We start from the raw sequence: 27,465 nt of genomic DNA on the forward strand, positions 1-27,465 counted from the left end.
TGTTTTCTCATCCAATGAAAGCTTGTCAGTTAGTTAATTGGTTTAAAGTTAATTCTCTTTAAATCTGTTTTTAACATTCTGCATTTCACTGCATGTTAACGTAATAGGCTTAGATGACAAGATTAATCCTTTTCTGTGTATGCTGCCATTGTTATTCTGCTAACCCAACATGTTTACATACCCTGAGTAATTGTATTGCTTTTACAGCTTGGGGTAAATGTATTATTATTCTGATTATTATGTTTGCATGCAGTAACTGAAGCTTACAACGTACAGTGTGAACTTTATTATAACAAAATATATATGATACTACAATCAGTGATGTTCCATACATGGGTTTAGGTTACATGTCCAAAATGCTGACTATTACTGCATCTAATATAAAGCCACTTTTACACCAATTCCAGGGGGAAGGGGCAGATTCCTAGAATCACACAGTTTGGAGCTGGCTTTTTCCTGTCTGACACTGCTGTGATCATATTTAAGACTCTTAGTTGATGCTTTTGCTATCAGTATATTATATTTGATATCCCACCTTGAATCCAAGTCAATGAAGTGTATTTTTATGACAATGCAAGGTTTCCATTAAGGATGTAATTAGAGCCTTTTGGATAATACATTTGGCGAGAAACTAAATAGAATCTTCACAATAGATTTTTAATACTTTCATGGCAAAGCCCGGAAGTGTTAAAATTGCTGCAATTGAGGTGTTTGGGGAGGAAAGCCTCCCCACCCAAATAGCCGCCGCTGAACCGATCGACAAAAATGGCAGCCAGCTAAAACAGAGCTTAGGAAGTGATCAGCAATTGCTTTCTAAGCATACTCGGTGTTGCTGACATGCCGCCATATTAAGGCATTCAGCAACACAACCCACCCCCCCGAACGCCTTGTGCTTGCTGTGAAGAGCAACCACAAGAGCCATCAGGGAGTGACATTGCTGCCACTTACAAGATGAGCATCCAGATCCCCCTGAGAACTCTTTAGATGCCCCTGGCAGGTTGAATACAGGTACTTCATTCAACCATGCAAGCCAGTGGAGCCCAGCTTACTAATCACAATGATTAATTAAAATAAATACAAAGTAAAATAAATACAACAAATGTAAAAATAAAATAAGAAAAAGAAAGATTTGGTAACACAATTCCCCACTGATGTCACCATCAGTGGAACCACCCAGTTCCAATAAAATGTAAAAAAAATAAAAAAATAAAATAAAAAAAAAGTTATTTTATGAACAAGTCCTAAAATTGACGCTACACCTTCACAAAAATTCTCCCATTGAAAAGAGTTAAAATACTGGCATTTTAAATGCCGATTGAGTGTCTAGTTTAAAAAAAAATGCAGGATTTGTTGGGGTTTAGGACAAAGATGTCCTAAAAATAGGGCATGGGCACAGACTGACCACAAAGTTTGACAAGTGCTGTTGGTAGAATTAGTGTTTGGAAAGAGTTAAAATACCAGCGTTTGAAAAAGCTTACAAAAATATATGATTTGATTGAGTGAAAATTGATCTGGCCAGCTTCAAAGTTGTCCCAGATAGGAAATGAGCCCAGGATGACCAGATTTGATTTTTTTTTTGAAAAAACAATATGCTAATTGTACTTATTGCCCTATAAGTTGTATAAAAAAAACGCAACAAAAACATTGGGTACTTATAAACTCAGGACAAATATTAGGATCTATTTAGCGGCTTTTGCAGATGAGTAAAACAAATATCAAATTAAAGTCAGAAAAAAAACGATGTCACCATGTCTTGTATTTTTTATGGTAACTTAGATGATATGATATAATTATATCTAAAGAGAGCCCTGCTTATCCTGAAAAAAATATATATAATGTGTGTGGGTGCATAAAATGAGAAAAGAGAAAACTACAGTTAAACAGCAACATTGCGAAAACGTTAAAATAGACCCAAAGTGTACTACAAATAAATAAACAATCTTGTTGTTAAAGTGTTAATATTTCATGAATCTCATTGTCAGCTCATTAAGAAAGTTCCTAGGTATGAATATAGGGTATGTCCCCTAATGTTTAGCAAATGCTAAGTTTCTACTGCGAACTGCCGTATCAGCACCTCATACATTTTGGTGAATGCTCCAAATTTAAAGTTTTATTTTTTATAATGTCTTAGGCAATATTGGTCCATAGCATAATCACCTTAGAGAAATGCTCATGTAAATTCAGTATAACTTAATGATATTATAGATTTTAAGCATGGGGTAACTGTGTTATTCCTATTGGCAATACAACTGCAATTAACCTTAATAATTGATCTGGACATTGGCATTGGGTGCTAAACTATTGCTGGAGGGACACATTTGCCCTAACCTGCTGTTACAATAAAAATAAAATGATTTCACTGTGCAAACTCAATAGTCCTAGTAAAGCAAGCAGTTTTATTACTCAGAAAATACAATGTATTATACTGGGAAACAATGTATGGAAGGGTAATAGTATGAAAGGCTTTAATATGCAATTAAAAGGAATTATCTATGTACAATAAAAAAAAATATATATTTACTAAACAACACAATTATTTGTAGGAAATGGTGGCTGAATTATGTTGTGGTCCTTGTGTTGCTTTGGAAATCCGTGATGCTGACGCTCCGAAACGTTTTAGAGAATACTGCGGCCCTTCTGATCCCGTAAGTACAGATAATGTAAAATTTCATAGGCTGGATGGACCAGACTTGCAAAGCTCTAAATTCATAATTTATTGATTTTGTATTCAGTCTCATTGTGTATCTTGCCAAAAAGTAAGCCTGAAAAAAATTTTCTGAATCAGGAGTGATGGTTGCTGGAAATAAAAACAAGAAATGCATTTTTCTCAATCATAGTTTTTATTTAATATGAACAATAGTTTACATGTGAATTCATATTTACTAGTAGACTTACTAGTCTTATATTCAGGCTTCTTTTTTTCTAAATTCATATTCAAATTTTGGGTGGGCGTCTTATAATCGAGCAAATGCGGTACATTATTCAAATCACTGTAGTGAAATCACAAAAAATAATTAAAATAAAATGAGGGCATTGTAGCCTTTACAGCTTTCTGCTACAGTTCTCTATGGTCTCCTGGCTATCAATGGACTCTGCACTGGATGAATTTTCTAACTTCACTATACAGTAATGATCTAAGTAGCCATTTCCTCGCAATTCACGTGAACCTGTACCCATCCAGCTCTACGCTTCATCATCTCCTGTATATCAGATTTCCTATCTACGCTTTAAATTTGCATTCAGCAACCGAAACCATACCTGACAGATCACATTTCCAGCACAACCAGTGTTTTACGTTTGCAAAGGAATCAAAGCCTCCCAGCTAATATGATAGGATCCTCCGTAGCCCTGGGCATCTGATTTCTTCTTTGCACTATACCTTGCCGTTAAGGGGACTTCCTTGGTGTGGCTCTCTTAGAATGCATTTCTAAATGATAAAATACACCTTTCTTAATAGAACATATTGAACTAGATATGAAAGCAAAGAGCATTATACGTGCCCATAAATAGAGAATCCTTTTCACACCGGAATCCTTTTCACGTTCCGAAGCTAGAGATAAATGGGAGCTTAGAATTAAAATTAGCAGATAAGAACCATTCAACCCATCTAGACTTGCCTCTTTTTCCTGTATTAAAGACTTAAATCAATCTGTGATCTTGTCTTAGATTCAGGTTAGCCGTATGCTTGTCCCATGCAATTCCCTTACTTAGTAACCTCTACCACCACAACCAATAGCTGGGAGGCTATTCTACGTATCTACCTCCCTTTCAGCAAAGTAAAACTTCATTGCCTTACTTTTAAGTCTTTGGCTTATAACTTAATTTAAATGTGTCCATCCCACCCCACCTCTGCCTTCTCTCCTCCTAGATATACATATTGAGATCATTTAGATACATATTGTGATCCCTTTATGTACTTATAAATCTAGCAGAAGTAATACAAGTAGTAAATAATGTATAATATTTATAACTATAGATTTATAATAATAATAACTCTCAAAAAAGATCTACAATAAAGTCCAATTTTAACAACTGACATTGAAATGTTATCAGTGTTTTATGTCATTCTTCCACTGCTGTCTCTTGGAGGTTTGCTATTCAATTACCTGTGTTAGCTTTGTCTTGTATAATTGAATCCAGCCTATTACATTTTTTTTTCAGTTGGCATGTTTCTAAGCATTTTGTTCCATGCCACATGCACATGAATCATTTTTCTTTTCCAATAACCATTAAATGGGCACTCCCCAATGTTGTCCTTGCCTGTCTCTACATTCCACCATTGTAAACTAGAACAATGTGTGCTGCCAATGGGAGGCAGACAGATATTATATTTCCCATTGGCTGCATTCAGTTCTTTCATTCCACAACCAACCTTCCACTTCACACGGTGGATTCTCTAAGCCATTTTTGGGGGAGTGGGAGTGCATGCTAGCTTCTAGCAGTAATAACCCATCTGGTGACATCTATAGAAAATTTTATTAGGTAATAGTTAACATAAATAAAATTAGATTATTCCGTATTTGCATGCTAGTGTTCTAGAAATAAACACCATGCATTCCATGTAAAATAATCAGCCCATACTACACAGATTACTCCATCCCTAATGTATAGGATTATTGTTGAAAATTATACCCGACTTGGTTTTTATGCGTGATCAATGTCACCTTGACAGCTTTGAAGGTATTGATCAAAACGGTCTGTTGTAAATATATTTCTATTTCATTTACCCTCAGTGTAATTGTATTTGAGACCAAAGGCTTGGTGGCTGCTTTTTGAAATTACAGATGATTTCTCATCTTAAAGGACAGCTGTAGTAAGCGTCCCTTTCTGCTTGCGCAGTGTCCATTTTTGTTACTGGCGTGGACATGCTAAAGAATAGTGGCAGCCATTTTGTTAATTGATGGTGGCCATGACTTTAAAATCTCTTAATACTTGAGCCCAGTCTCCATAGCTGTTCAAATATATATATATATATATATATATAAATTTAACCAGGTAACTATTAATATGTAGTGTTTGAACAGCTGTGGGGATTGGGCTCAGACTCTGCAGTAAAATATTTCAAAGTCCTGTGCAAAAAGGCCGCTGCCAATAAACAAATGGCCACCGCCATTCATCATGCTGCCTGTGCCAGTAGCAAAAATGGCAAATCCTACATTTTATAGTTGTGAATAATAAATATAATTATGAGTTAACATATTAAAATAAAAAGCATGTGTGTATTTAATACCCACTCTACATGTATACCATGTAAGCAATCATCTCAAATTCCTGTGGATCTTCATGATTTTTCCTTCCTGTTTAGTTATCTTTCTCTCATTTTTAATTTGCCGATTGCTGATGAGACCTTGATCTCACATGAAATTCATATTATTCTTTTGGACTGTAGGTATGAGAAAGTAAACTCTTTCTGGATGTGGTCAGATATAGTGATGCACCAAAATGAAAATTCTAAACCGAAAGCCAAAAATGACCCTCCCCTCCTTGAAAAACAAACCAAAACACACTTTTATTAAAAACAAGTAACACACCAAAATTAGACAAAAAAATCAATATATATATATATATAAATATAAATATATATATATATATATATATATATATATATATATATATATATTATTGTTAACAACAATCACACTTCTATCATGCCTAGGCATACCCAGATTCCAGCGCATGTACTGGCTGACTTAGCATGATAGGAGTGTGATTGCCAACAGCAATCACACTCCTATCATGCCCAGGTTCTAGCACAGGGGTGTCCAAGTTTTTTCTGCAGTTGGCCACTTCATCAGAATTGTATACGTGCGAGGGCCGCACTCATTTTTCACTGTGAGAAAATATGGCCTTTAATAAAATATGCAGATTAAAATAAAGTAAATGACACAAAACCTTTGCTTTTCCTCTCACTAATTTCTGGGCCTAGAAAGGTTTGTGACTGCAAATTCAGGATAATTAAAAATGAAATACTTCTATTTATTCTAGGGATGCACCAAAATGAAAATTCTGGACCAAAATATTCACGGTTCACTTAGCCAAAACCGAAAATGACCCCCCACCTTTAAAAATAATAATAAAAACTCACATTTGTAATAAAAGTAGGTAACAGAGGAAGCAGGCCTGGAGCAGAGTCATGTGATGTCACGTGAACTCTGCTAGGTTCCGCTTCCTCTATGCAGTACAGAAGAACCTCCCACAGGTAAGTGGCAGGGCACGAGGTGCGGCAACCGATCTTACGTGGGCCGCACCTCGAGGCCCCTGTTCTAGCATGTACTGGTTGCCTAGGCATGAGGAGTGTGATTACTGTGAGCAGTTATATATATTATATTGGTGCATCCCTAGTTAGATACAATTGGACTTGGCTTTAACAAGATTTTTGTTGCAAATCTCACGCTAACCATAAATGCCTTTTATTTTGTCAACAAACATTGCATGAATGCATTGGAATGTAGATGGCCACAGTACCTGAGTAGCGCACATATCTTCCTTCGGTTATCAATTGTTGTTCATACAAGAAAAATCTAAAAGTGCAGGGCCCTCTCGACCTGTGTGTCTTATAGGGACAGTATAATCTCCCTGTACTATATTTTAATATGCAGTCTTTCAAAACGAAAAACAAAGCTTTTAGAAAAACAAAGCATGGAAGAGGCTGTCCTGCTTTAGACCATACCCTCCTCCTCCATGGTGTAACTGTTTTTGCCACTGATTGACTGCTTGATGCAGCCCATCAGTGGTAGGAAATGCTCCCATTGAAATGATTGGCAGAACTTCCACACTTGCGCACAAGGGTCTTTTTCCCGATCCAGTGCTAAAGCCAATCTCCTGCATGTCTTTTAGCTGGGGAATGTGAAAAGGGGCAAATCCAGAATCCCCCCTCCATACATTTGAAAAACAGACTGTGAAAAACTGTCCCTTTAACATGTTAAAGTTATTTGAAATTGACAGCACTACTGAATCTGCTGCCGCTATATATATATATATATTCCAATTTTCCCATGTTTACAGAGAGCCTGACCTTTATGTAAGGGAGATTCTATATTATTGTAACCTCAAACTGATATGAGGTGTCTTATAGTGTGAACGAGTACAGCTGCTGCCTGTTAGCTGATATTACACATACAGTGTGCTACATACAGAGTATAATAATCATCAGGCACTGCACATTTTATAAAAGAGAAGAGTGGAAAAACATTGTGATCCAGGGCCAAGGACTTTTAACAATGAACACATATCTGTACAATTCTTAGATTTGGGGTTGTGACATTATATCCACTATTGAGCTAATCATTGTTTGTTAGCAACTTGTAGCCCTCACCCAGCGATCACTTTTGTGTGGCAAACTCTTAAAATAACTTTGGCTGCTCTATTGTTTAAATAAATAAGTAAATACCGTATTGGCTCGGATATAGGCCGCCCCCGTATATAGGCCGCACCCTAAAAGTTTGGTGCTTTTTTAAAGAAAAAGTTTTTTTCTTTAAAAAAGCACCAAAAAAAAAAAAAAACATTCTGCCACTCTGTCTCCCCCCCCCCCGAGATATGCTGCCACTGTCCTCCCCCCCGAGATATGCAGCCACTGTCCTCTCCCCCCGAGATATGCTACCACTGTCCTCCTCCCCCCCCGAGATATGCAGCCACTGTCCTCCTCCCCCCGAGATATGCTACCACTGTCCTCCCTCCCCGAGATATACTGCCACTGTCCTCCCCCCCGAGATATGCAGCCACTGTCCTCTCCCCCCGAGATATGCTGCCACTGTCCTCCCTCCCCGAGATATACTGCCACTGTCCTCCCCCCCGAGATATGCAGCCACTGTCCTCTCCCCCCGAGATATGCTGCCACTGTCCTCCCTCCCCGAGATATGCTACCACTGTCCAACCCCCCCCCGAGATATGCTGCCACTGTCCAACCCCCCCCCGAGATATGCTGCCACTGCCCCCCCCGAGATATGCTGCCGCTGCCACTGCCCCCCCCGAGATATGCTGCCACTGCCCCCCCCCGAGATATGCTGCCTCTGCCCCCGATATGCTGCCACTGTCCTCCTCCTCCCCCCTCCCGAGATATGCCACTCTGCCCCCCCCCGACTTGCCGGAGCAGACTCCCGGGTGTCTTGCGGGGCCGGCGGGGGGCATCTACGCAATACGCGTATACAACCGGAAGTTGTATTGTATTGCGTAGATGTCCCCCGCCGGCGCCCCGCAAGACACCCAGGAGTCTGCTCCGGTAAGTCTTGGGGGCAGAGGTAAAACGCATCGTGTGGACGGTCACCGGCTGCGGCGATGCGGGTAAACAACCCGGAGGCTGTTTACCCGCATCGCTGCAGCCGGTGACCGTCCAGACGATGCGCTTAGACAACCTCCCGTGCCGGCACCCCCCCGTGGGAAGTGCTGGCAGGGGAGGCTGTCTGAGGACATCCGAGAGTAGGATGCAGGTCCCCTGCACCGCTGCGGGGGATCTGTATCCTAACCCCGCTGCCTGCCCGGCGCCCGGGACTGCATGTCCCGGGCGTCGGGCACTAGACCTCGAATATAGGCCGCACCCCCACTTTAAAGTCTTAAAGTGGGGGAAAAAAGTGCGGCCTATATTCGAGCCAATACGGTAAATAACCTTACAGGAAAAACATCCACCATATTGCTGTCTGCTGCCCCCCCCCCAAAAAAAAGCAGCTTTAAATGTCTAAAGTCTTAAATGTCGAAGACAGCAGGAAACATAGCTCTTCGGGAACCTCAGCGGCACTGTAGTATACAGAAGCATAGCAATACAGTGCTTTACCGCCCTGACAAAGGCAGCACCGAGGCCTACCTCAACAACAAGACAGGACACATACTGAGGTAAAACAGGAACTAACTTTTATTAGGAAAACATTCACCACCAGCCTCCAAGAAGTTCCTTCAGAAGTGCAACAGCAACTTATTTTGGTAAGATATTGAATTTAACCCTTGAGTGCCATATGTATACCATATGACAAAGTGTACTAACATTAAACGAAAAAACGTCTGATCCCTGTTAACAAGCAGATCTGTCTCTATGACAACCCAGGCACCTCCTCTCACTGTAAGCCCCCTCCCCCCAGTTTTTCCCCCTGTAATTTTTTAAAAGAACAAAAAATACATATATTGATATAAAGTAGCAGGCTGGTGATGAATATACTGGGCATGAGCTTAGGCTGGCAGAAGATGTGTTTCACCAACACAACTCCTCCAAGCATAGAAGCTCGGGGGCAGGGAAACAGGTATTTAGCAGAATCCCCCCATGTTCTTCAAGGGGCACCAAACAAAAATTGAATGGGGACACTCAGCTATCATATGCATGAAGTGTGTACCATGGCTGGGGTGTCCCTTAAATTCTTGTAAATGAGCAGTCTGGTACTCCATACAACACCACCAATGAACAATGCATATTAACCTGCTTTAAGTACTTTAATATGCATTCTTTACAATTAAAATATATGAGGTACCAGAGCTACAATGCACCACATCCTCTGCTGTCCATATTACACTTCAGGTTTGGCTGAGGACCTACATGTTCAGGGAGTCTCTTTAAACCAACTGGAACTCTTGCTTCAGATGTGTTCAGCCAACCTCATTTATTAAAGGTGACACTCCGCTATCACATGCACTGAACGTAATAAACTTTACATATATCTTAAACAGATAATCACCTTGGTTTAATGGTTTTATAAGATTGTATATGTTCAATATAAAGTTCCTATTAGATAACAGAAAATATGATGTACCTAATGACCTGCTTGTTAAATTATTAATTAACTAGGCCAAATAAGAAAATATTCTTAAACCTGACTTGAAGCAAAGGGCAACTCCACCCAGGATCATAGTGTTTGTATGTCAGTGACACATCAAAGAATGCATAGAAAGTGAGTGCAAACAAGCCCAAAAGGATCGTTTTAGAGACAGGCGTGTTAACCACGTTATGTTGATCCAAGTTGGTTTGCTTACAAAATCTTTATATGGGCTTATATTAGTGGCTAATTTTACACTAAAAACAATGTATTATTATTTTCTAGTCTCCCGAATTAATTATCTATATTATTCATAGTTGCCCACATGTATATGACAGCTAAGAGGCTCTTCTGTGTCTTTGCAGCGGGATTGCCAAACATCTTGAGGCATAAAGATTTGAGATTAATTCTACAGGTTTCCAGAAAGTTCTTATCAGTGATAAAACATTTGGCTAATCCATCATGAAATATCGTCACACACTAAAAATGGTCTAGTTTTTTGTCCACCATTCTTTAACAAATATCTGCTAGCATTCTTTGAAAAGTCTGAACATTTTTTTTAGGATTGTAATCAAAATTGGTTTCCCATGACCCGCCATTTTTAGAGTTTCATATGAACGGCTAAAACAATAACCTGCATTTAATTTCAAAGAAAAAAGTCCAATGAAAGGCCTGCCGGATTGGGACATAAATTAGACCATTGAGAAATAGTCTAGTAAATCCAGATAAGTTTTACTGTCACATGTAGGTAATTATTTCCTAGAAGCTACACTTAGGTGTACAGTGTACTAGGGAATACATAAGGATTTGATTTATAACCTTGTGGGACAGATTGTGGAGATCGTGTTTTCTAATCTTGAGCTGCTTCCTTTGTGTACCCTGATCATCTAATCCTTTTTTCTGGAATTATCACAGAAACAACTGATTTAAGATAGTTTTATTACTTTGCAAGTTTCTGCTTATAAGGCCAAGGTCACAAATGACTCGATATAAGAACTTTCTATTTACCTTTTTTCCTAAATTATTTAGATGTGTTGAATGCATTTTTGCATAGACAATTTTAGTTGACTTACTGTCCCTTTTGCACACCAGTTCAACAAAGTGAAAATGGACTAGTACACATGCTTGGACAGCCTAGACTGAACTGATCTTATGGAATGCCTAGCTAAATCCATGGGATTTTGCTGAATTAACTATGCTTTTTGTATGACCAGCTCAGCCCTTGTTGAGAAAAAGCTCACTGTTGGCTGGTCCTTTAGGGATCTTCAATGTTTAACCTGCAACAGGTTAGTGAGTATGTCCCCATATACCACCCAGTAATTTATATTTAATTTTGTCTTCCTCATATTGCATTGTAAACCCAAGACCATTGAACCTTATAATTTGAATAAAATAAATACCAATTGATCTTTCTACTTATAAAAGATTGTAAGATTGTTTCAGTCAATTTGTTATGTTACATACTACTTATGTCCTGTCTACCCATTGTACAGCGCTATGGAATTTGATGGCGCTATATAAAACAATAAATAATAATAAGGAGGCATGTGTGTTGAGTTGTCACATGATCCCTTCAGGCATCATTAGTGGCATTAAGAAACCCAACCTCCAGTTACAGGTATGTAACTAAGGAAAGGCTAAAGTCCTAGAGAGTTTACTGAAAGAGATTATACGTTACAGAGAAATTGGTGCTTGGAACCACACATAATAGAATAACTGTTATTGAGCCGTTGTAAACATAGTAACATCATTTTTGGTGCCCAAAGTGTAACATGTTTGTCAGGTGGGTCTGGTGCATAGTTAAAAACATGACAGGACCATTAACCTGCCTTTGCAGTCACCTTGCGATCTCCTAAAGGAGAACACCGGGATATGATTTCATATCCTGGCACTCCACTTCAGTAGCTTTTGAGGCGGCCACTTTAATCTTATATAGCCAGGCCTCGATTTACCATCTGACAAAGTGGGCAAATGCTTGGAGGTCCCATGTCTGATGCTGCTGCACACATACCTTAACTGGCATTTGTACTGCAGGTCTGGTCCCTTAGAGTGTGACAGCCACACACTGTGAGAGTGTAAGAGTGTAGTGTGTGGTTATGTGTGTCCAGCAGGCAGCTGCACATACGTGCATTAGCCACTAGCCTTAGAGTGCAAGGGCCGGTTTTATCCACAGTCTGGTCCTGTATATAGCCACAGTGATTTTAGGGTGCAGTGCCTTAGAAATAATGATTGCTTTGCGTCATTAGAACAGGAACTGCGTCTTATGGAGCTCAAGGATGGTGTCTTGGTTCAGCTCCGAGTCGAGTTAATAAATTAGATATTAACTTAAAGGAATGTTTTAATGAATGAAAAATGATTTGCCAATACCTCACTACACATTTTGTCAAGATTTGTGGTCCCTACTTTATTACGCTGCTGCAAAAACTGTAAAAGTTGATATGATATGTATAATATATATACACTACAGTACAAAAGTGTTGGGCCATTTAGCGGTTTTCATGGGAAATGGATTGCTCTGCAAAAGGGTTTTCTAATGATCAATTAGCCTTTTCAGATTTTCAAAAGTGTGTGACTAGGATTTCAAAGCAGTTTAATTAAACTTGATTTGCTATCTGTAATGCATTATACATTTACAAAAATAATAGAGTAAGCAATATTGTTATTTCCCCAGAAATTACCAAAAATACTGGTCTCCTCACCTCTTTGGAGTATCAGTATTTGGAGGTTATGTGTTGCCTGCCTTTATTCTACATCTACATTATATCTATTTATATAATATGTAGTGTAAAAATCCACTATTTTGACATGCAAGGGTTAAAACACTCTTGCTTGCATTCACATTCCCTACTTCTCACATGTGGAGAATATAAAATGGTTATTAGTCATTGGTGAAGGAGTAATTTATGATATGTTTTTCTATCCTGGATATGCAACATGAGTTACAGTAAATGAAATACCATGCAATATATCTGCAGCATGCAGTGTCTCTGATGGACGCCTTATGCCATAATCAACCTCCTACAGCCTGTTAACCTTATCTTACAAATCTAGTGTCTTCTGCTTTCTAATATTTAATAGGTTTACTAGAAAAAAAACAGGACTAATGTATGAAGAGGGATTCCAGTGTAAAGTAGTATGGTTCCAACCCCATTAGCTACCAATGGAACTGGAAGTTGCTATTTATACATAACTACTGTTGAGTCTAATGTAAGTAATAAATGTGCATATTTCCATATATTCCATATATTTACTACCCCTAATTCTAAAGTTTTATAAAAGTCCAGGGTGGCTGAAGGCCAATGTACTTATACGTAAGAACTTTCTAAATGAGTTGACTTGAGAACCTTTAAATCGTAACACTTTCATAATGGCGGTAGATATGCCAAAATCCTCTCTTTGTACTAATGAGAAAAGTTCTAGGACACATTTTACACTGGCGTACAGCACTTTATATATGTCTGTCAGTAACATGTAAAATGTTTTTAGGTTATGGGGAAAAAAAATGGCCAATATGGTAAACCTAACTGGATGCTAATATCCATACACATACATAGGACTGTGTGAGCCTGATCATTTGCCCAATGCCCCCTGAGACACTGGCATTGGTGTAAAAATCCCGAGACTCAATAAAAATCTTTCCTTGCGGGACACGAAGAGTCTTATCATTACAACTGTGCGCACTAGTATAGGCCTAGTGACCTTTAGCCTATTTTTTTTTTTTTAAATTCTAAATTTAATTCTTAATTGGCCTTGTGCTTTAGTGTCAGCTGTCCTTTGTAGAACTCTTTTTTAAGATAAGGCAGAGTTAGTTTCTTGTATATACATTTTTTTAAACTTTAAATACATTATATATAGTGTTTGCTTGAAAGAAGTGCTGGCAGGAAGGGCAAGGGGGAACTGCACCATGGGGCAGCAATTTTATGATTTTGGGCCATTACTGCCAGCCTTTTTTTTCCCTTGCAGTTCCACATGTAGCCACTAGGCTGGTTTATTTTGCTTATCTGCTGGGTTTTGAAGACAATATCCTTAATTGTGCTTGTGCTTATTATTATTATTATTATTGTGATTGCTTTATACTTTCACTGTCATTTGTACATTGTAGATTGGTAGTTTATGTACTTTTTTTCTGTTGCTTAGCTCTGTCTGGACCTGCACATAGGTCAAGGACTTTCTTATTTTTCATGTCTCCTTTCTCGATGTGTTAGATTATTGCGGAAGAGAAATGTTTATTTTTACTTGAGCCAAGATTTCTGGATCTTTTTATCCTTTTAATGCTTGCACTGTGCTTCAGCACTATTGATGACGCAAGAAATCGCTTATGTTTTTACTTGAGAAGTCTGTAAGTCATCAATGGATATAAATAAAAATGTGAATTCCGTGGTCCACTTTAAATATTAATATTATTATTTTTATATATTCTCACCTGGATAACAAGACATTAATTGCACTCTTCAGTATGTTAATCAAATTATGACGTATTATTTGATGGAACAGTGCTGTTAAAATCAGATGTGGGGCAAATGAAAGTGAAATCTAAGGTCTACCTAGCGTTATTTACCTGTGAGCAATGTGTGTTTCCCTGAGAGTGATCATGTTTAATGTGGTGAAGTAGTCAGTATGAGATTGCCTCAGGGGGGCTGTGTCTGTTTGGTATAGAGGGGAATTGCCATAGTAGTGGGTTAATACGATCTCTCAAGAGACTTGACTTTCCACTCAAGATGCCAAGATGGTATGTAGTATTATCATTAATAATATATTTTCTTTTTAAGGAAATAGCACGTCATCTACGACCCAGGACCCTCCGTGCTCGTTTTGGAAAAAATAAAATAAAAAATGCAGTTCACTGCACTGATTTGCCAGAGGATTCGGTATTAGAGGTAATATTATTTACTTTTTATCTTTTCATGGATTTATGATCCATATAACTATATACAGTATGTATATAATGTGTGTGTGTATATACATATATATATAATGTGTGTGTGTGTATAATTACTGTATGTAGAAAAAACCAAAACATTATACCATTCTACATTATGTATGTATAAATGCATGTTTAGTATAAATGTGGCCTTGTGTTGCATTTTAGATGTGCAGAACAGTTACAGATATTATAACTAAAAGTAATTATAGTGCATCCTATCGAGTGCAATTTTTGGACTCTGCAGGCTCCCATACCTACACTTAGTGCAACACTATCGCAGTATTTAGCTACAAATACAACAAAGACCAGCAGAAAATAATCGTCCGCAGGGGCCAGGCTGCTTACCTGTCCGTTGGTCGCACACAGTTTGCGAGCAGTGTCTGCAAGGCCAAGGGAAGCAGGAACCCAGCAGAGTCACGTGAATGCACGTCACATGACTCTGCTCCGTTCCTTCTTCCCCTGGGGGTGGGGCAAGAGAAGTTGTTCACACAGACAGAAGCAGCAGGGCCCCTGCAGAAGTTTGTAAGGGGGTGGGGGAGGATGTATGAGCAAGTATGCGTGATTAAGGGAATGAATGAGCATCTGTGAATTATTAGTATCTGAATGAATGAGTATATGAATGAGTGAATTAATGTTTGTGAATGAGTGTGTGATAGCATGGGTGGGGAGATAGCATGGCATAGGGAGCCTGTAATCACACTCCTATCATGCTCATGTTCTAGCATGTACTGGCTCCCTGGGCATGATAGGAGTGTGATTGCTGTTAGCTATTATATATAGATATATTATTGGGGTTTTTTGTCCAATTTTGGTGTGTTAACCACACTTGTTAAATGTAAGTAACACACCAAAATTCAATAGCAATATTAATAAATATATATGATTGCCTGGGCATGATAGGAGTGTGATTGCTGTTAACAATCATATATATATATTGTTATTGATTTTTTTTTGTCCAATTTTGGTGTGTTACTTTTTTTAAAGGTGTGTGTTTGGGGGGGTCATTTTCGGTTTCAGTTTCGGCCAAGTGAATCCTGAATTTTCAGTTTTGGTCCAGAATTTCCATTTTGGTGCAACCCTAAAATTTAAATCTAAAAATGAATTGGAGCTTGTAATTTGGTTGTCAACCCTTGTTTTTTGGACTATATTACCTTAAGGAAACTGAGGCCTTATTTAAGGAGTTATGGGCCCTGTTGCAATTACACATGAATGGCTCCTTCTCTGTATTTCCTTCCTTTAGCAAACTCTTTTCCCCTGTTTTCAGCGTTCTTTTTTTCCACCTCACTTCTGACATGTTTTACTCACTTTTTTGTATAGTTTTCCATTTTTTCTTCTACTTTGACTGCCTTTTACATTTGTCATCCTTTTTAACTGGTATTCTGCCCTAGCCCACGAGGGGCATCACATGTCCCAGATTGCCTGGGACAGTCCCGCAATGGAGTCCCAAGTCCCAGGCAGCCTTAATCCGGGACAATGCAATGAGAATTCTGAGTGAAGGAGGTCTCAGCCAATCAGGAGAGACTTCTCAGCTACTCCTGATAGGCAGATTCCCTCCTTCACAATAAGCTCAGTGTAAACTGCAGCCAGCATGTGTGTGACTGTGTTTGCCTGTTTGTGTGTGTGTAATGTCTGGTAATAGAGGGGTTAATTCTTTGAATCTGGTAATAGATTTGTTAATTCTTTGAATCCACTCATGTCTGGTAATAGAGGGGTAATTATCTGAATCTGATCATGTCTGGTAATAGGGAAGTTAATTATCTAAATCTGCTGATGTCTGGTAATAGAGAGGTTAATTATCTGAAACTGCTCATGTCTGGTAATGATTTTACGGACATTATAAGTATATTATTAAATCTGAAATCAACATGGTTCCCAGGGCTTCCTAATAATTTATATGATATAAAATGCATTTTATATGTGAATGTGAGAGATATAATATAGATAATATATATAGCATAATGTATTCACCCTATAACACACGCATTGTGTATACACACACACACACACACCCCACCGCTCAAACGTTTGGGGTCATTTAGCGGTTTTCATGGAAAAAGAAGAACTTTCTAGCTGTGTAACATAACTACAAATTATCAATTAGCCTTTTCGATTTAAACTTGGATTCACTAACACTAAGTGCCATTGGAACACAGGACTGATGGTTGCTGATAAAGGGCCTCTGTACACCTGTGAAGATTAAAAACCAGTTCCAGCTACAATAGTCATTAAAACATTAACAATTTCTACACTGTATTTCTGATCCAATTGATGTTGTTTTAATGGAAAAAAATAGTTTTTCTTTCAAAAGCAAGGAACTGTCCAAAGTGCTCCTAAACATTTGAATGGTAGTGTATATATACATGTACACACACACATATATATATATATATATGTACATACATTTACACACAAATACACATATATACACAAAGTACTGTATTTGCTCGATTATAAGACAAGGTTTTTTCAGAGCAAATGCTCTGAAAAATACCATCGTCTTATAATCGATGTCGTCTTCTAAACAGGTCTGACTACAAGACTAAGATCCAGATCCCCTGCAGCGCTGCAGGGGACCTGGATCCTCCTCTCTGGCAGCCGGTGGAGGTCTGTGCGATGTGCGCAGACAACTCCCGCTGCTGCCGGGGCTTCTGTGACGGAGCGATGGTGTCACATGACCTTCCGGAAGTGCCGGCAGCAGAGGTTGTAAGAGTAATGCCTAAGTTCAGGCCTATGACAATGATAAAGATCATTTTTCCTCATCCCACGGTTACAAGAACTGACACAACTTGCAAATCCCAAGAACTGAAATGTAATACTTATTTCAATCCTTAAACACTACATTACATGGGTGTAACAGATCTGCTTTTACATAAATTTTCAAGTAAAACAAATAACTGCTTTAAAAGAGGAATGATCTTTGAAAGATCGGTAAATGCATAAATTGCCAGGACATGAAGGGGAAGATCAACCATTAATTCCTTTCCTTCTATGCGTTTAGAGACTGTGGAGGTCTGATTGGGTGACCTAAACCACATCTGGTATTAGCCATTTTTGAAAATGCATGCTTTGTGATTAAACACCCTCATTAGTTGGCTATATTGATCTTGGATTCAACTCTACAACTGCAAAAAAAAAAAAGCCACAGTAATCAATAGAAAATAGTAATCTAAAAACAAATAGAAAACATCTAAGTGATTCAAAGTGGTGCACATCATTAACTTAAACATTTTTTTTCCATGTATGCTCCAAATGGTTAAAAAAAGCTAAATAACCAAGATACCTGAAAAGAAATGTTACAAACATAAACTGAAATAAACACCCTAACTACTTGCAGATGGGCAAAGTACACAACCTTAACACACTAAGTTTTTGTGGCCACAACCTCCACAAACAAATGTTTTTGTTTTATCTTATTGGACATGCGATGGTTTTGTGTGGAATTGGGCACATGCTTTGCTGTGCTTAATATATATTTGCGTTTGAGCAGTTGACCAATTTGGTTGGGATTTTTGCTCCAGGAGCTGAATTGCTTACCGAGAATATGCTTTTAGCAGGCAATCTAAGGACACAGATAGGTCATTGAATTGGGCACTAGATCAATTTATGCAAATGTGAAGAAGTGGACTGGACGGGTTATTAAAACATTAAAAGCATCCACGAGGTTAGCATTCTATTACCTTTCCCCATGGAATTTATTTTTTACCATTCTTTGCATGAAAACCCATTCACTGTCGAGCTATTGTAAGCCCACATGAGCAGGTCCTGACTTCTCCTTCTGTACCAGTCTGTCTTAACATCTGTTGGCGTGTCAAGTTTGTATATTTTTTTTTTTTAACAATTCTAGATGACCCAGCAACATAAACCATTTTGGGGTTCCAGGGAGATTAACACAATCTTATAATATAGTAAATTTTAATGCTGAGAAAAATGCTTTTATCTTATTTTAAATCAGATATTAAATCTGGCTGGTTGGAAATGCTCAAACACATGGTTCATAATGGTGTCCTGAGAATGTCCCATTTTGTTTTAGTATTACTGAATGTATTTTTTCCTTTTAATCTCGGCACATCCTCTGTTGGGTTTGTGACACACTGGGAGATGGTTTTCAGTGCCAATCGTAATCCATGTTTTATTCCCCCCCCCCGATCTCTTAGGTACAATATTTTTTCAAAATTTTGGACAGCTAAAGATCCACAGAAGAAAAACACAAACCGATGACTTGGTTTATTAATTTTATTTGTCTGATGTTCCAACTTGACTGATAGAACAAGAGCACTGTACTCCTGGCAAATGTTACAGATGTTCGAACAATGTGCGCACAGTAGACATTAATACATCCTATGGGATACTGCATTGCCTTTTCTAAAAGTTGTTTAAAATAAAGATTTATTTTTCAACATGTGACTTTGGTTTATTTCATACATTACTTTTTCTTGAAGAAAAATAAAAATTGTACAACTGCATAAATATAAAATTCTTCCACCATGAAAATGGTTAAAACATTTGTAAAGACACAGCACCAAACTGTGATGCTTCCTGAACAAAACGAAAAAAAAAAAAAAAAGAAACTATATATATATAGAACGCAACACAATAGCCCTATTCCTCGCAATAGTCACAGTCGGACCCAAGCCTTTCACACCTTCATACTATTAAGGGGGAGGGAGGATTTTTGAAAGAAGCATTAAATAAAATGGAGGGGGGGGGACACAGCAAAACCCATCACCGCTTGCATTAAAGTGAAGCTTTAATAAGAATAATTAAAAAAAATTAAGGTAAAGAAACCCCTCCCCTTCATCCGAATAAAAATTAAAAGCATTAAAAAAGGGCTTCATGGAGTGCTATTAACCCAGGATGAGAGCATATGCATTTGAAACACAAAGGGTTAAATGATTTTGCTGATTGGCCACATCCACCCACCTCTCACTTCTGTTTCACGTTGCAACATGAGAAGAAAAAAAAAAAAAAATGTGCCAGTATTATTCCCATTACAGAGTATTTACAACCCGAACTGCAAAGATGCTCACAAAGAAGAAAAATACAACAAAACATGGCTTGGCAGAAATTGCAAAATGTGTGGTACATGTGTTATGTTTACAAAGTACACACAGAAAAAAAAATAGAATACAACAGTAGCAATAGTTTGGGGCCAGGCACACTGCTTGAAACTACATTTTGATTATGGAATCATACATTTAAAGCAAAATGGGCATGTCCCAAGGTTCAAGTCATTCAATTTTTTTCTTTATCATTTACAGTAGAATAAATATTTGTTGCTATTGCTACACTTGATTTTACATTCTAACCTAGTAAATGCCGAAAGCTAGTGTAAAGCATATATATATACTTAGTGTAGGTCCCATACATGACAGTTTGTTCAAGACTAGAAGGGTTTGATTTTTTTTTTCGTTTTTTTAAATATTTTAATTGGGTTTTACACAGATTGTGCTATGATCAGCTACTCTTTATGTCAAACTTAATATCAAAACGTCCCTGGAAACGGTCTTTGTCGCTATACTTTATATTTTCACCGTATGCCGTGCACTCGATGCGAACTTCCTCCACCAAGGAAATGTTAGTGAATTGCACAGCAATGAGGGGCTGGCGGTAGTCGGGTTGGAGCAGCTTTCCATAGTAAGGATAGTATTGCAGGGGAAATCCCGCTTCCCCGTTCATTCCAAAGTAAGCAATCGATTTGATATTAGGCACATCTTCCTCTCTCTGCAATGTAAAGTGTGTGTCAGTACAGTCAGGGTAACTGCATTGTTCATACACAAATTGTAAAGAAACCCAGTTACATACAAAATCTAATATGGCCTAATGCAAGAGCGTGCCGTGGGAGATCATCATGTCATATTGCTCAAATTCAGCCCACAAAAGATCACACCCCAATCTCACTTGGACAAGCGTTACAATTCATTTTGCATCTGGGCAGAGTTAACTTTCAACAGAAATACCCGATACACACATTCTGCACACCCTTCAAGCGCCTATTATGTTAAAGTCTTTTCATCTGTTCAACTACAAGCTATATTAGCAGCAGCATAACCATGGAACTCTGGCAAGTATCCATTAGGCCACCTAATGCTATGTGGGCCACAGCAAAGAAAATCTGCTAACGGATGAAATTAATACGGCCTCATAGCTCAAATCCCGAGAGGCGGTGTATGTAAGAGCAGACAAGCAGGGGTAGGGCTGTGACTCATTGTGCTTCTTGCGTTTAGAGGACATCTAAAGACAGTAGTGACAGCATGTACCCTATGCGGGACCAAAGGAAGTGTGGTGTTTGGGAGATGAAGAAATAGAGAAGTTGGGAAGAAGCAGTGAAATGTCATGTGACGGCAACACTAGGACAGTTTCTGGTTAGGAGAGACTGAGTATTACTGTTCTGGATAGTTCTATTTTACAAAATGAAAGCAATAAAGCACACCTACTTTCAAGCCATATACCTCGGACAAGTTGTCATCTTACCTTGCCTTGGCAGTGAATTGGAATGGTGAATGGGTTGAAAGAAGCAATATCTGCTGGTAGGCTGCTGTTGTCTACAGGAGGCTGCAAAAGATTATTTATATTGTAAAATATATATCCAAAGACAGAGGGACAAATGCAGGTTTGGGATGCCACTCAAATATCATACACCCTCACGTTAAGTGGCATTATCTTTATGTGAAGGTGGTTGAGGATATCAAAATATATTACCCGTGGCTTGAAGCCTACAATCCTGTTCAATTTAACAATCACGCACGGCTTCCCATCTTTGAATCCATAAGTTGGGTCATTCTGGCCAGAACAGTCCCCAAGCCAGGCACGGTCAAACACACATGATTTCCTCTGTTCATGAGTCTTCAGAGTTCCCCTGTCATAGTAGGTACCAGGCACCTCTAAACAAAATAAAGAGAGAAAAAAAAAATAGCTTGGATATGTTGGTAATATCGTGCTCATATTACATTCAACGGAAATTAATTCAACCATTTCGTAATGGGAAACTTCCATACAAACAGCAGTATATAATCCCTTAAGAAACAGATGATAGAGGTAAAGATCAATCATAAACTTTGCCATCGTATATGTTCAGGAGGTGGACAGAGTTCAGCCACCCTTTATTTTGTGATGGGTAGGCAAGTCTTCCAGACACACAAGATGTGCTTGATGTCACAGAGTGATCTCACACACCACTAACAGGTTAGTTACTTATGTAACCCACGTCAGAATTAAGTACTTGAAGGAAACAAGTTATTGGTGCAGAATTACCACCATAGATCATCTGGGTTCCAAGGGCTTTTTTTTCCTTCTTAAAATATATAGACACACACACACGCATATTTAAGTATACATTGTACAGCCCAGTGATAGATTTAGCCTAAAAACGTCGACAAAGGCTCCAATGGGTGGGAACATCTTAAAAACGATACCGTCATAAGTTTAGTTTTCACTCACTTGAACAATCTTCAAAGACTTTTGGGTCACGCTGTAAGCTTTCGTTGTATTTTGCCAAAAAGTTCTCGATGCTTTTCACGTACTCCTCATACGTTGCAGGGTCGTTCAGCTTATAGGAGATCTCAGTCTTAAACGCCTTAGGTACCTGTGTCAATCCTTTTAACGAGAGAACAGAGGGGCATTGCCACCGAATAAGAACTTGCATTGCGTGTAGCACCGCAGAATATTTAATAGTTTTCTTCTTTAGTAACACATTTTCTGTATTTTCAATGCAAACATTTTCTGATAACAATCACTTTGATTATTATGACTAGCAACCTTACAATGAATCAGAAATCAATATTGTAAGTTCAACTCCCTAGTACGTAGTACTATGGCCTAGAATTTATTAAAAGATTTTTTTTTTTTTTGTTTGTGGGTGCATCCATCTGCTCAGCGTTACCGCAAGAGAATTATGCTGCAATCGTTCTTTTCTTATTTTTTTGGAAAGAGGAAGCAGATTGATCTGGCAATTCGCTGGCACACAAATAGATTATTGCTCAAGCAGCTGTAAGGTCAGTCAGATATTAAAATGATAAAAATGAGAAAAACTCCCAATATTCCCAGTTTGTTTTTTTAAATTGCTAGTTGAAAAAAAAAATATTTTACCCTAAAAATAGACTGAACAGGATGATGAGATCTTTAACAGAGGATTAGGGACTAATTGGTTTAGTAGTATGTAGTAACAATAAACCTATTAGTACTAAAAGATTTTCATTTTGGCATTAAAAGACTCTTACAATGTTTAAAATACACAAAAAGTTAAAATAAATAGCATTTAAAAAAAAATGAAATTAAATAACTATGTGACTGAGCGGGGGTGCAGCTGTATTGTAAGATACCACTGCTTATGTTGCACACTTATCAGTACAGTCAGCGAAATACAAACATAACCTTATTTTTTGGCAAAGGTCTTGCCTTGTGCATTTGTTTGCGTGTCTTCAACTTAAGACGACACCTTTCTTCCTATCATTTATAGTAAACAGAGCATGGTAACAAACCACTATATACCCCCAATAACAGCTCTTTGTATTTGTAGAATTCGGTAATTTCCGCTCTTGGTTCTTGTTACCTGCTGTTGCTATGTCAGCCATGCTTCTACGGCAAAAGCCATGGCTTTTATTATTTGGCCAAACGGATCATATGCATTGAAGTGCCTATAGATGCTGGAGCAGGATCCTTGCTTGCAATAATCTGATTGTATAATATAAAGGCAAATGTCTGGGAATAGGATCAGACACACCACTGCTGACCGGGAATGTTACCTACAGCTGTGTATTTACCATGCATAAGACCATCATTTGGGAGGGATTTATTGACCTTGGCTAGGGAGACAATTTACAGCCTTCACCCCAGAGACCACACGTTCTAGAACATAGTAATTCATGCTGACCGACACCAACAAAGCCACAGTGGTTTCTCAAAGGATAGCCTTATTTATTTCAAAATGGCAGATAATCTAATCGAGAATTCCTAATATCATATTAAAAAGTAAGGGGCTAATGAAGAGCTTCCACTGTGCTTAATACTAAGAGGCCTGGAGCTTACAGTTGATATACCTTATTGTATTGATTTGTGTGTGTGTGCGCGTCACTATGTAGCCATAGAGTTTATTGAACTTACAATCGGGCAGATTTGAATAGTCATGTTTTCCCGACCGACCGAGGAACAGGAACACCACCCTTTCAAAACAATAATATAACGAACGAACAGGATGGGTGGAATGTTTAAGAACATAAAACCTACATCCCTCATAACCGTAAATATATTGAACCCTTTGAGAATTCAGACCCCAAGGGCAACATCCCACATTTAGGTAAATAATATGACACCAATACATTTTGAAAAAGGTACATTACAGATTTGTTAAATTTCCAATTCATTCATGAATTTATTAATTTTTACCTGGTGGTGCCACACGATCTTGATACTTTGGTTCATATTCACTGATCGTTAAAAGTAGCACTTGAATGGTCCCAATAAATATACCAGCTAAACAGCCATAGAAGACCAAGTAGAATAGCAAGATTTTAACTGCAAAACAAAAACAGAGAACATGTTACACATGCTTCGCCTACAATCGTTCTTTCATATAAATACACACACGCTTGTTTTGTAGACAGGTAATGTCTACAACATAAACAAAGCTTAACATATGGCGCAATCACCATGGAAACCAAAATATATAGAGTTGACATATCGGATGCTAAAATGGCAACTATGGTCGCATTTGTAACTTGCTTCCCCCTAGAACAACGAGGGTCATTTTCAGATCAGAGTCACAGAAAACTCAATTTGGGGCATAAACCGCTTTACAATCCAGGCATTTGAATCACTTCCAGCGTAACCTTGTTTGGCTAACACCGAGAATGCCCAGAGTGAGTGAGTTAATTAAAAAGAGATCAGAGTGCAATCAGAAGCTAAAGTACAACGAGGCCTGGTGACTCGGTTCACGTACAGGAAAGAGTTAACGCTGGTATCCAGGCAGCAATGAGCAAGTGTCAGTGACGTCAGGAGAGATTTGGAAATTTTTTCCACAGCCCGACCATAGGAGAGAAAAGACGCAGCGGTTTTTCTTTTTTGTTGTGTGTGCAGGTCTTTAGACACTGCGCATTCAAACATTGTGGACGCATTTCTACTGTATGGGGAGCGGGGCAACCAACCGCATTGTGCAAAACACATGCGCGACATGAGATATGGCAGTGAGTCATCTTCTCCGGCACTCTACTTCTTACACGTTTAACCTTGTGTGTAAGCTGATATCGATAAGGAGATCCCAAAGTCTGTTAATGAAACGATTGCCTTTCATCTGGCAATCAGGAAACATTCAGAAGGAATCCTGGCACAAGCATCGCATTTGTATTCTCGGTCGGTTGCCATCAAATTGCAGGTTGTGCGAGTAGAGCGCCCCCCACAGTTGGTAAACACAGAGAATTATAAACCTGTATCGATTACGCCCACGCAACACACCACCTTCACACTTGCAAGGTTAACTGCTTGAACGCCAGATCCCCCCAAGTAAAGGGTTAATACAGGTCAGAGGTGAAAAGTGACTAGCTATCAGTTACGCGGGATTAAGTGTCAGGTCCGTCTAAACTATGGTGTGAAATTCCGAGAATATAAGATGGTCAATAAACAGGAAACACCAAGGCTGCACTTGTTAGACGGTACACACACCATAGTCTCCGGACCCCGTGAATCGAGTCAGAAGCACCCATGTCTAGTTTTAATGTATGATTAATCCTCTTTGGATGAAAGATTTCATTTTTCTCAACTGGTGGGGGCTCATAACGTGTGGAATTTACACACGTGCCTGTATTACACACAAAATACCATTAAAAATTCCCTAAACAATAAAAGGGCATCTGGAAGATTTAACAAAAGAAAAAACAGATTTTGTTTTTAAATAAAATTTGAATAAGGTTTTTATAACAACAACAACAACAACAACTGCGCATGAATTACATAGAGAAAAGCAAAGCCTCTTGCAGCTGTTGCTGGACTTTGAAATGGCAGCTCTATTGTGCACCTTTGAGGCCTAACTCAAATTACAGCCTGTTGCTAGGATACGACCTTTCAAGGACCTGTTCCTTCCTGACTATTCTTCTGCCTCCGGCTAGGTGTACCTCACACACCTGAAAATGCATTCAAATTGTTCCCATTCTGGAGTGCCCACATCCACATCGCCTGCTGCAATACACCGCTGAGTGCCAGGCGCACAAGCCAAGGGAGCAGCCATGCACCCAGCCAGTCACCTTGACTAACCTTGAGCAGTGATGCATTATTAACTCCATACCTACTTCATCTTGGTGACCCCTGACTGCAGTCCCTACACCTCCTAATACCACCCAGGACATCTAGGTGCCCAAACAAACACATATCTTGAAGGTTTCTAGAAAAACAGCCTTGGAGTGCCCACTGCCCCCCCCTCCTCCCCACACAGTCTAATACTATGTCGCGTCTGCGTATTTTCCATGGCAAGGCAACAACTGCAACCCCCCCTCGTGTTAGCTGTGTAGTGGGTGACGATGACAGACACACAGAGAGGGGGCTTCCCCCTCCCTCTATTCTCAGCGCGTATAGATTGGCTACATAGGCGTCCTTCAAAATGACCTTTTCCGAAAAAGAAAAAAAAAAGGGTATATAATCACACACTTATAAAAAAAAAGGAGAGTAAAAAGGGAGTGTGTGTGTGACGGGGGGGGGGGGTGAGCAAAACAAATAATAAAATAATCTAACGCAACCATAACACACTCCCATTAACCGCTTGGATGCTGGGAAGGCGAGCTTACAAATTCATTCGGCGCCGAGAGAGTTAATGCATATATATTATATATTAAGTCTCGTCTGCCACAAGCACCTGGCACACATCTAAAGGGCATTCTCCCGATGTAACCAGACACTGCCACCCACAAGAGGCTATCTTAACCCATTGAGTGCCAGTTGTGCTAACAAGCTCTTTCGGCACCAAAGGGGTTAAGCCGAGATCAGGGGGGAAAAAATAAAAAGACATATATAAGGCCAGCTACTTACACCAACTGCCACCCGTTCTCCCCAAAAACTCCTTCTTCTCGGAATTCCAGATGAATTTCTTCCAGCCTCCGCCGTTTTCTTTCGCTTTATCTCTGGCCATATTTCCTTCCTTCTTTCCTTAAGCTGCCTTTTTTTTTACTGGATTTGGATCGCTTTGAAAGAAATGCCCAAGTCTCCACTGACTGACGCCTTCTTCTGGTTCTTTTCTTGGCAGATGTTTTGGCTTCTCTTTTTTTTTTTCTTCAAATAACAAGAACAAAAAAAAACGACGTTATTTCTGTTTTTTCGTAAGAATTGTGCTTCCTTCTCCTTTTGTTGTATATTTTGTGCTGTTTCAAGGCTGAACGTGGGGTGATCAGTTGGTGTGTGTGGGGTGGGTGCCAGTCGCTGGTGGGTAATACATACAGTAAAGGGGATGAGAAGGCAGCGGTTGTATGGGAGGCGATTTCAATGCCTGTATAGATCACGGGAGATACTTGGACCCGGCGAGGACCAACCTTACGCCCAACCTCTGAATTTATCTACCTTCTTTCCCGACTAGACCACGCCCACCAGAACCAAAGGACCAATAGGCGGAGGAAGACGCACTCTCTCGCCTGGGGGTGGAAGATGGGCGGGGCAAACAGTACTCCCTCTTCCAAGGACGGGGAGGCTGCTGACTTAAGGGTGCTGGAGACTTCATAACTACCTCAGCTGGAAATATACCTTCTGTAAAGCCTAAGGGTGGTGCAAAGTACAGAGGGGACCGCAATCCAAGGTACATTGTGTAATAAAAGCACTGGTGCAGAACAGCCTGCG

At 39.1% G+C, this 27,465-nt stretch overlaps 2 protein-coding genes across 3 annotated transcripts in view; one reads left to right on the plus strand and one right to left on the minus strand.

Annotated features, from left to right (window-relative positions):
* Positions 1-19,055, plus strand: part of NME7 (NME/NM23 family member 7) — a 90,138-nt gene extending 71,083 nt beyond the window's left edge. For both annotated transcript variants that reach the window (XM_053457501.1, XM_053457502.1), the window contains 3 exons: positions 2,544-2,645; positions 14,504-14,611; positions 18,813-19,055. In XM_053457501.1, the coding sequence (XP_053313476.1) occupies positions 2,544-2,645; positions 14,504-14,611; positions 18,813-18,845 (243 nt within the window). In that variant the 3' untranslated portion in view covers positions 18,846-19,055. The remainder of the gene's footprint in view (positions 1-2,543; positions 2,646-14,503; positions 14,612-18,812) is intronic.
* Positions 18,880-27,186, minus strand: ATP1B1 (ATPase Na+/K+ transporting subunit beta 1). The gene is made up of 6 exons (XM_053457505.1): positions 26,668-27,186; positions 24,040-24,168; positions 22,096-22,251; positions 21,358-21,539; positions 21,130-21,210; positions 18,880-20,379 (listed from the first exon to the last, which is right to left on the minus strand). The coding sequence occupies exons 1-6, from the start codon at positions 26,765-26,767 to the stop codon at positions 20,113-20,115; spliced, it is 915 nt and encodes a 304-aa protein (XP_053313480.1). The 5' UTR covers positions 26,768-27,186; the 3' UTR covers positions 18,880-20,112.
* Between the last annotated feature and the right edge of the window lie 279 nt (positions 27,187-27,465).

This window comes from Spea bombifrons, chromosome 2 (assembly GCF_027358695.1).
Source record: "Spea bombifrons isolate aSpeBom1 chromosome 2, aSpeBom1.2.pri, whole genome shotgun sequence".
Lineage (NCBI taxonomy): Eukaryota > Metazoa > Chordata > Amphibia > Anura > Pelobatidae > Spea > Spea bombifrons.

What these genes read in the sequence shown, in the direction of transcription:
- ATP1B1 (XM_053457505.1), bottom strand. Translation starts at nt 26,767, where the DNA reads ATGGCCAGAGATAAAGCGAAAGAAAACGGCGGAGGCTGGAAGAAATTC. An exon ending in AGATCGTGTGGCACCACCAG is followed by an intron (nt 22,252 to 24,039) that starts GTAAAAATTAAT and finishes TCTCGTTAAAAG; the next exon opens with GATTGACACAGGTACCTAAG. An exon ending in CAATTCACTGCCAAGGCAAG is followed by an intron (nt 20,380 to 21,129) that starts GTAAGATGACAA and finishes TTTACATTGCAG; the next exon opens with AGAGAGGAAGATGTGCCTAA.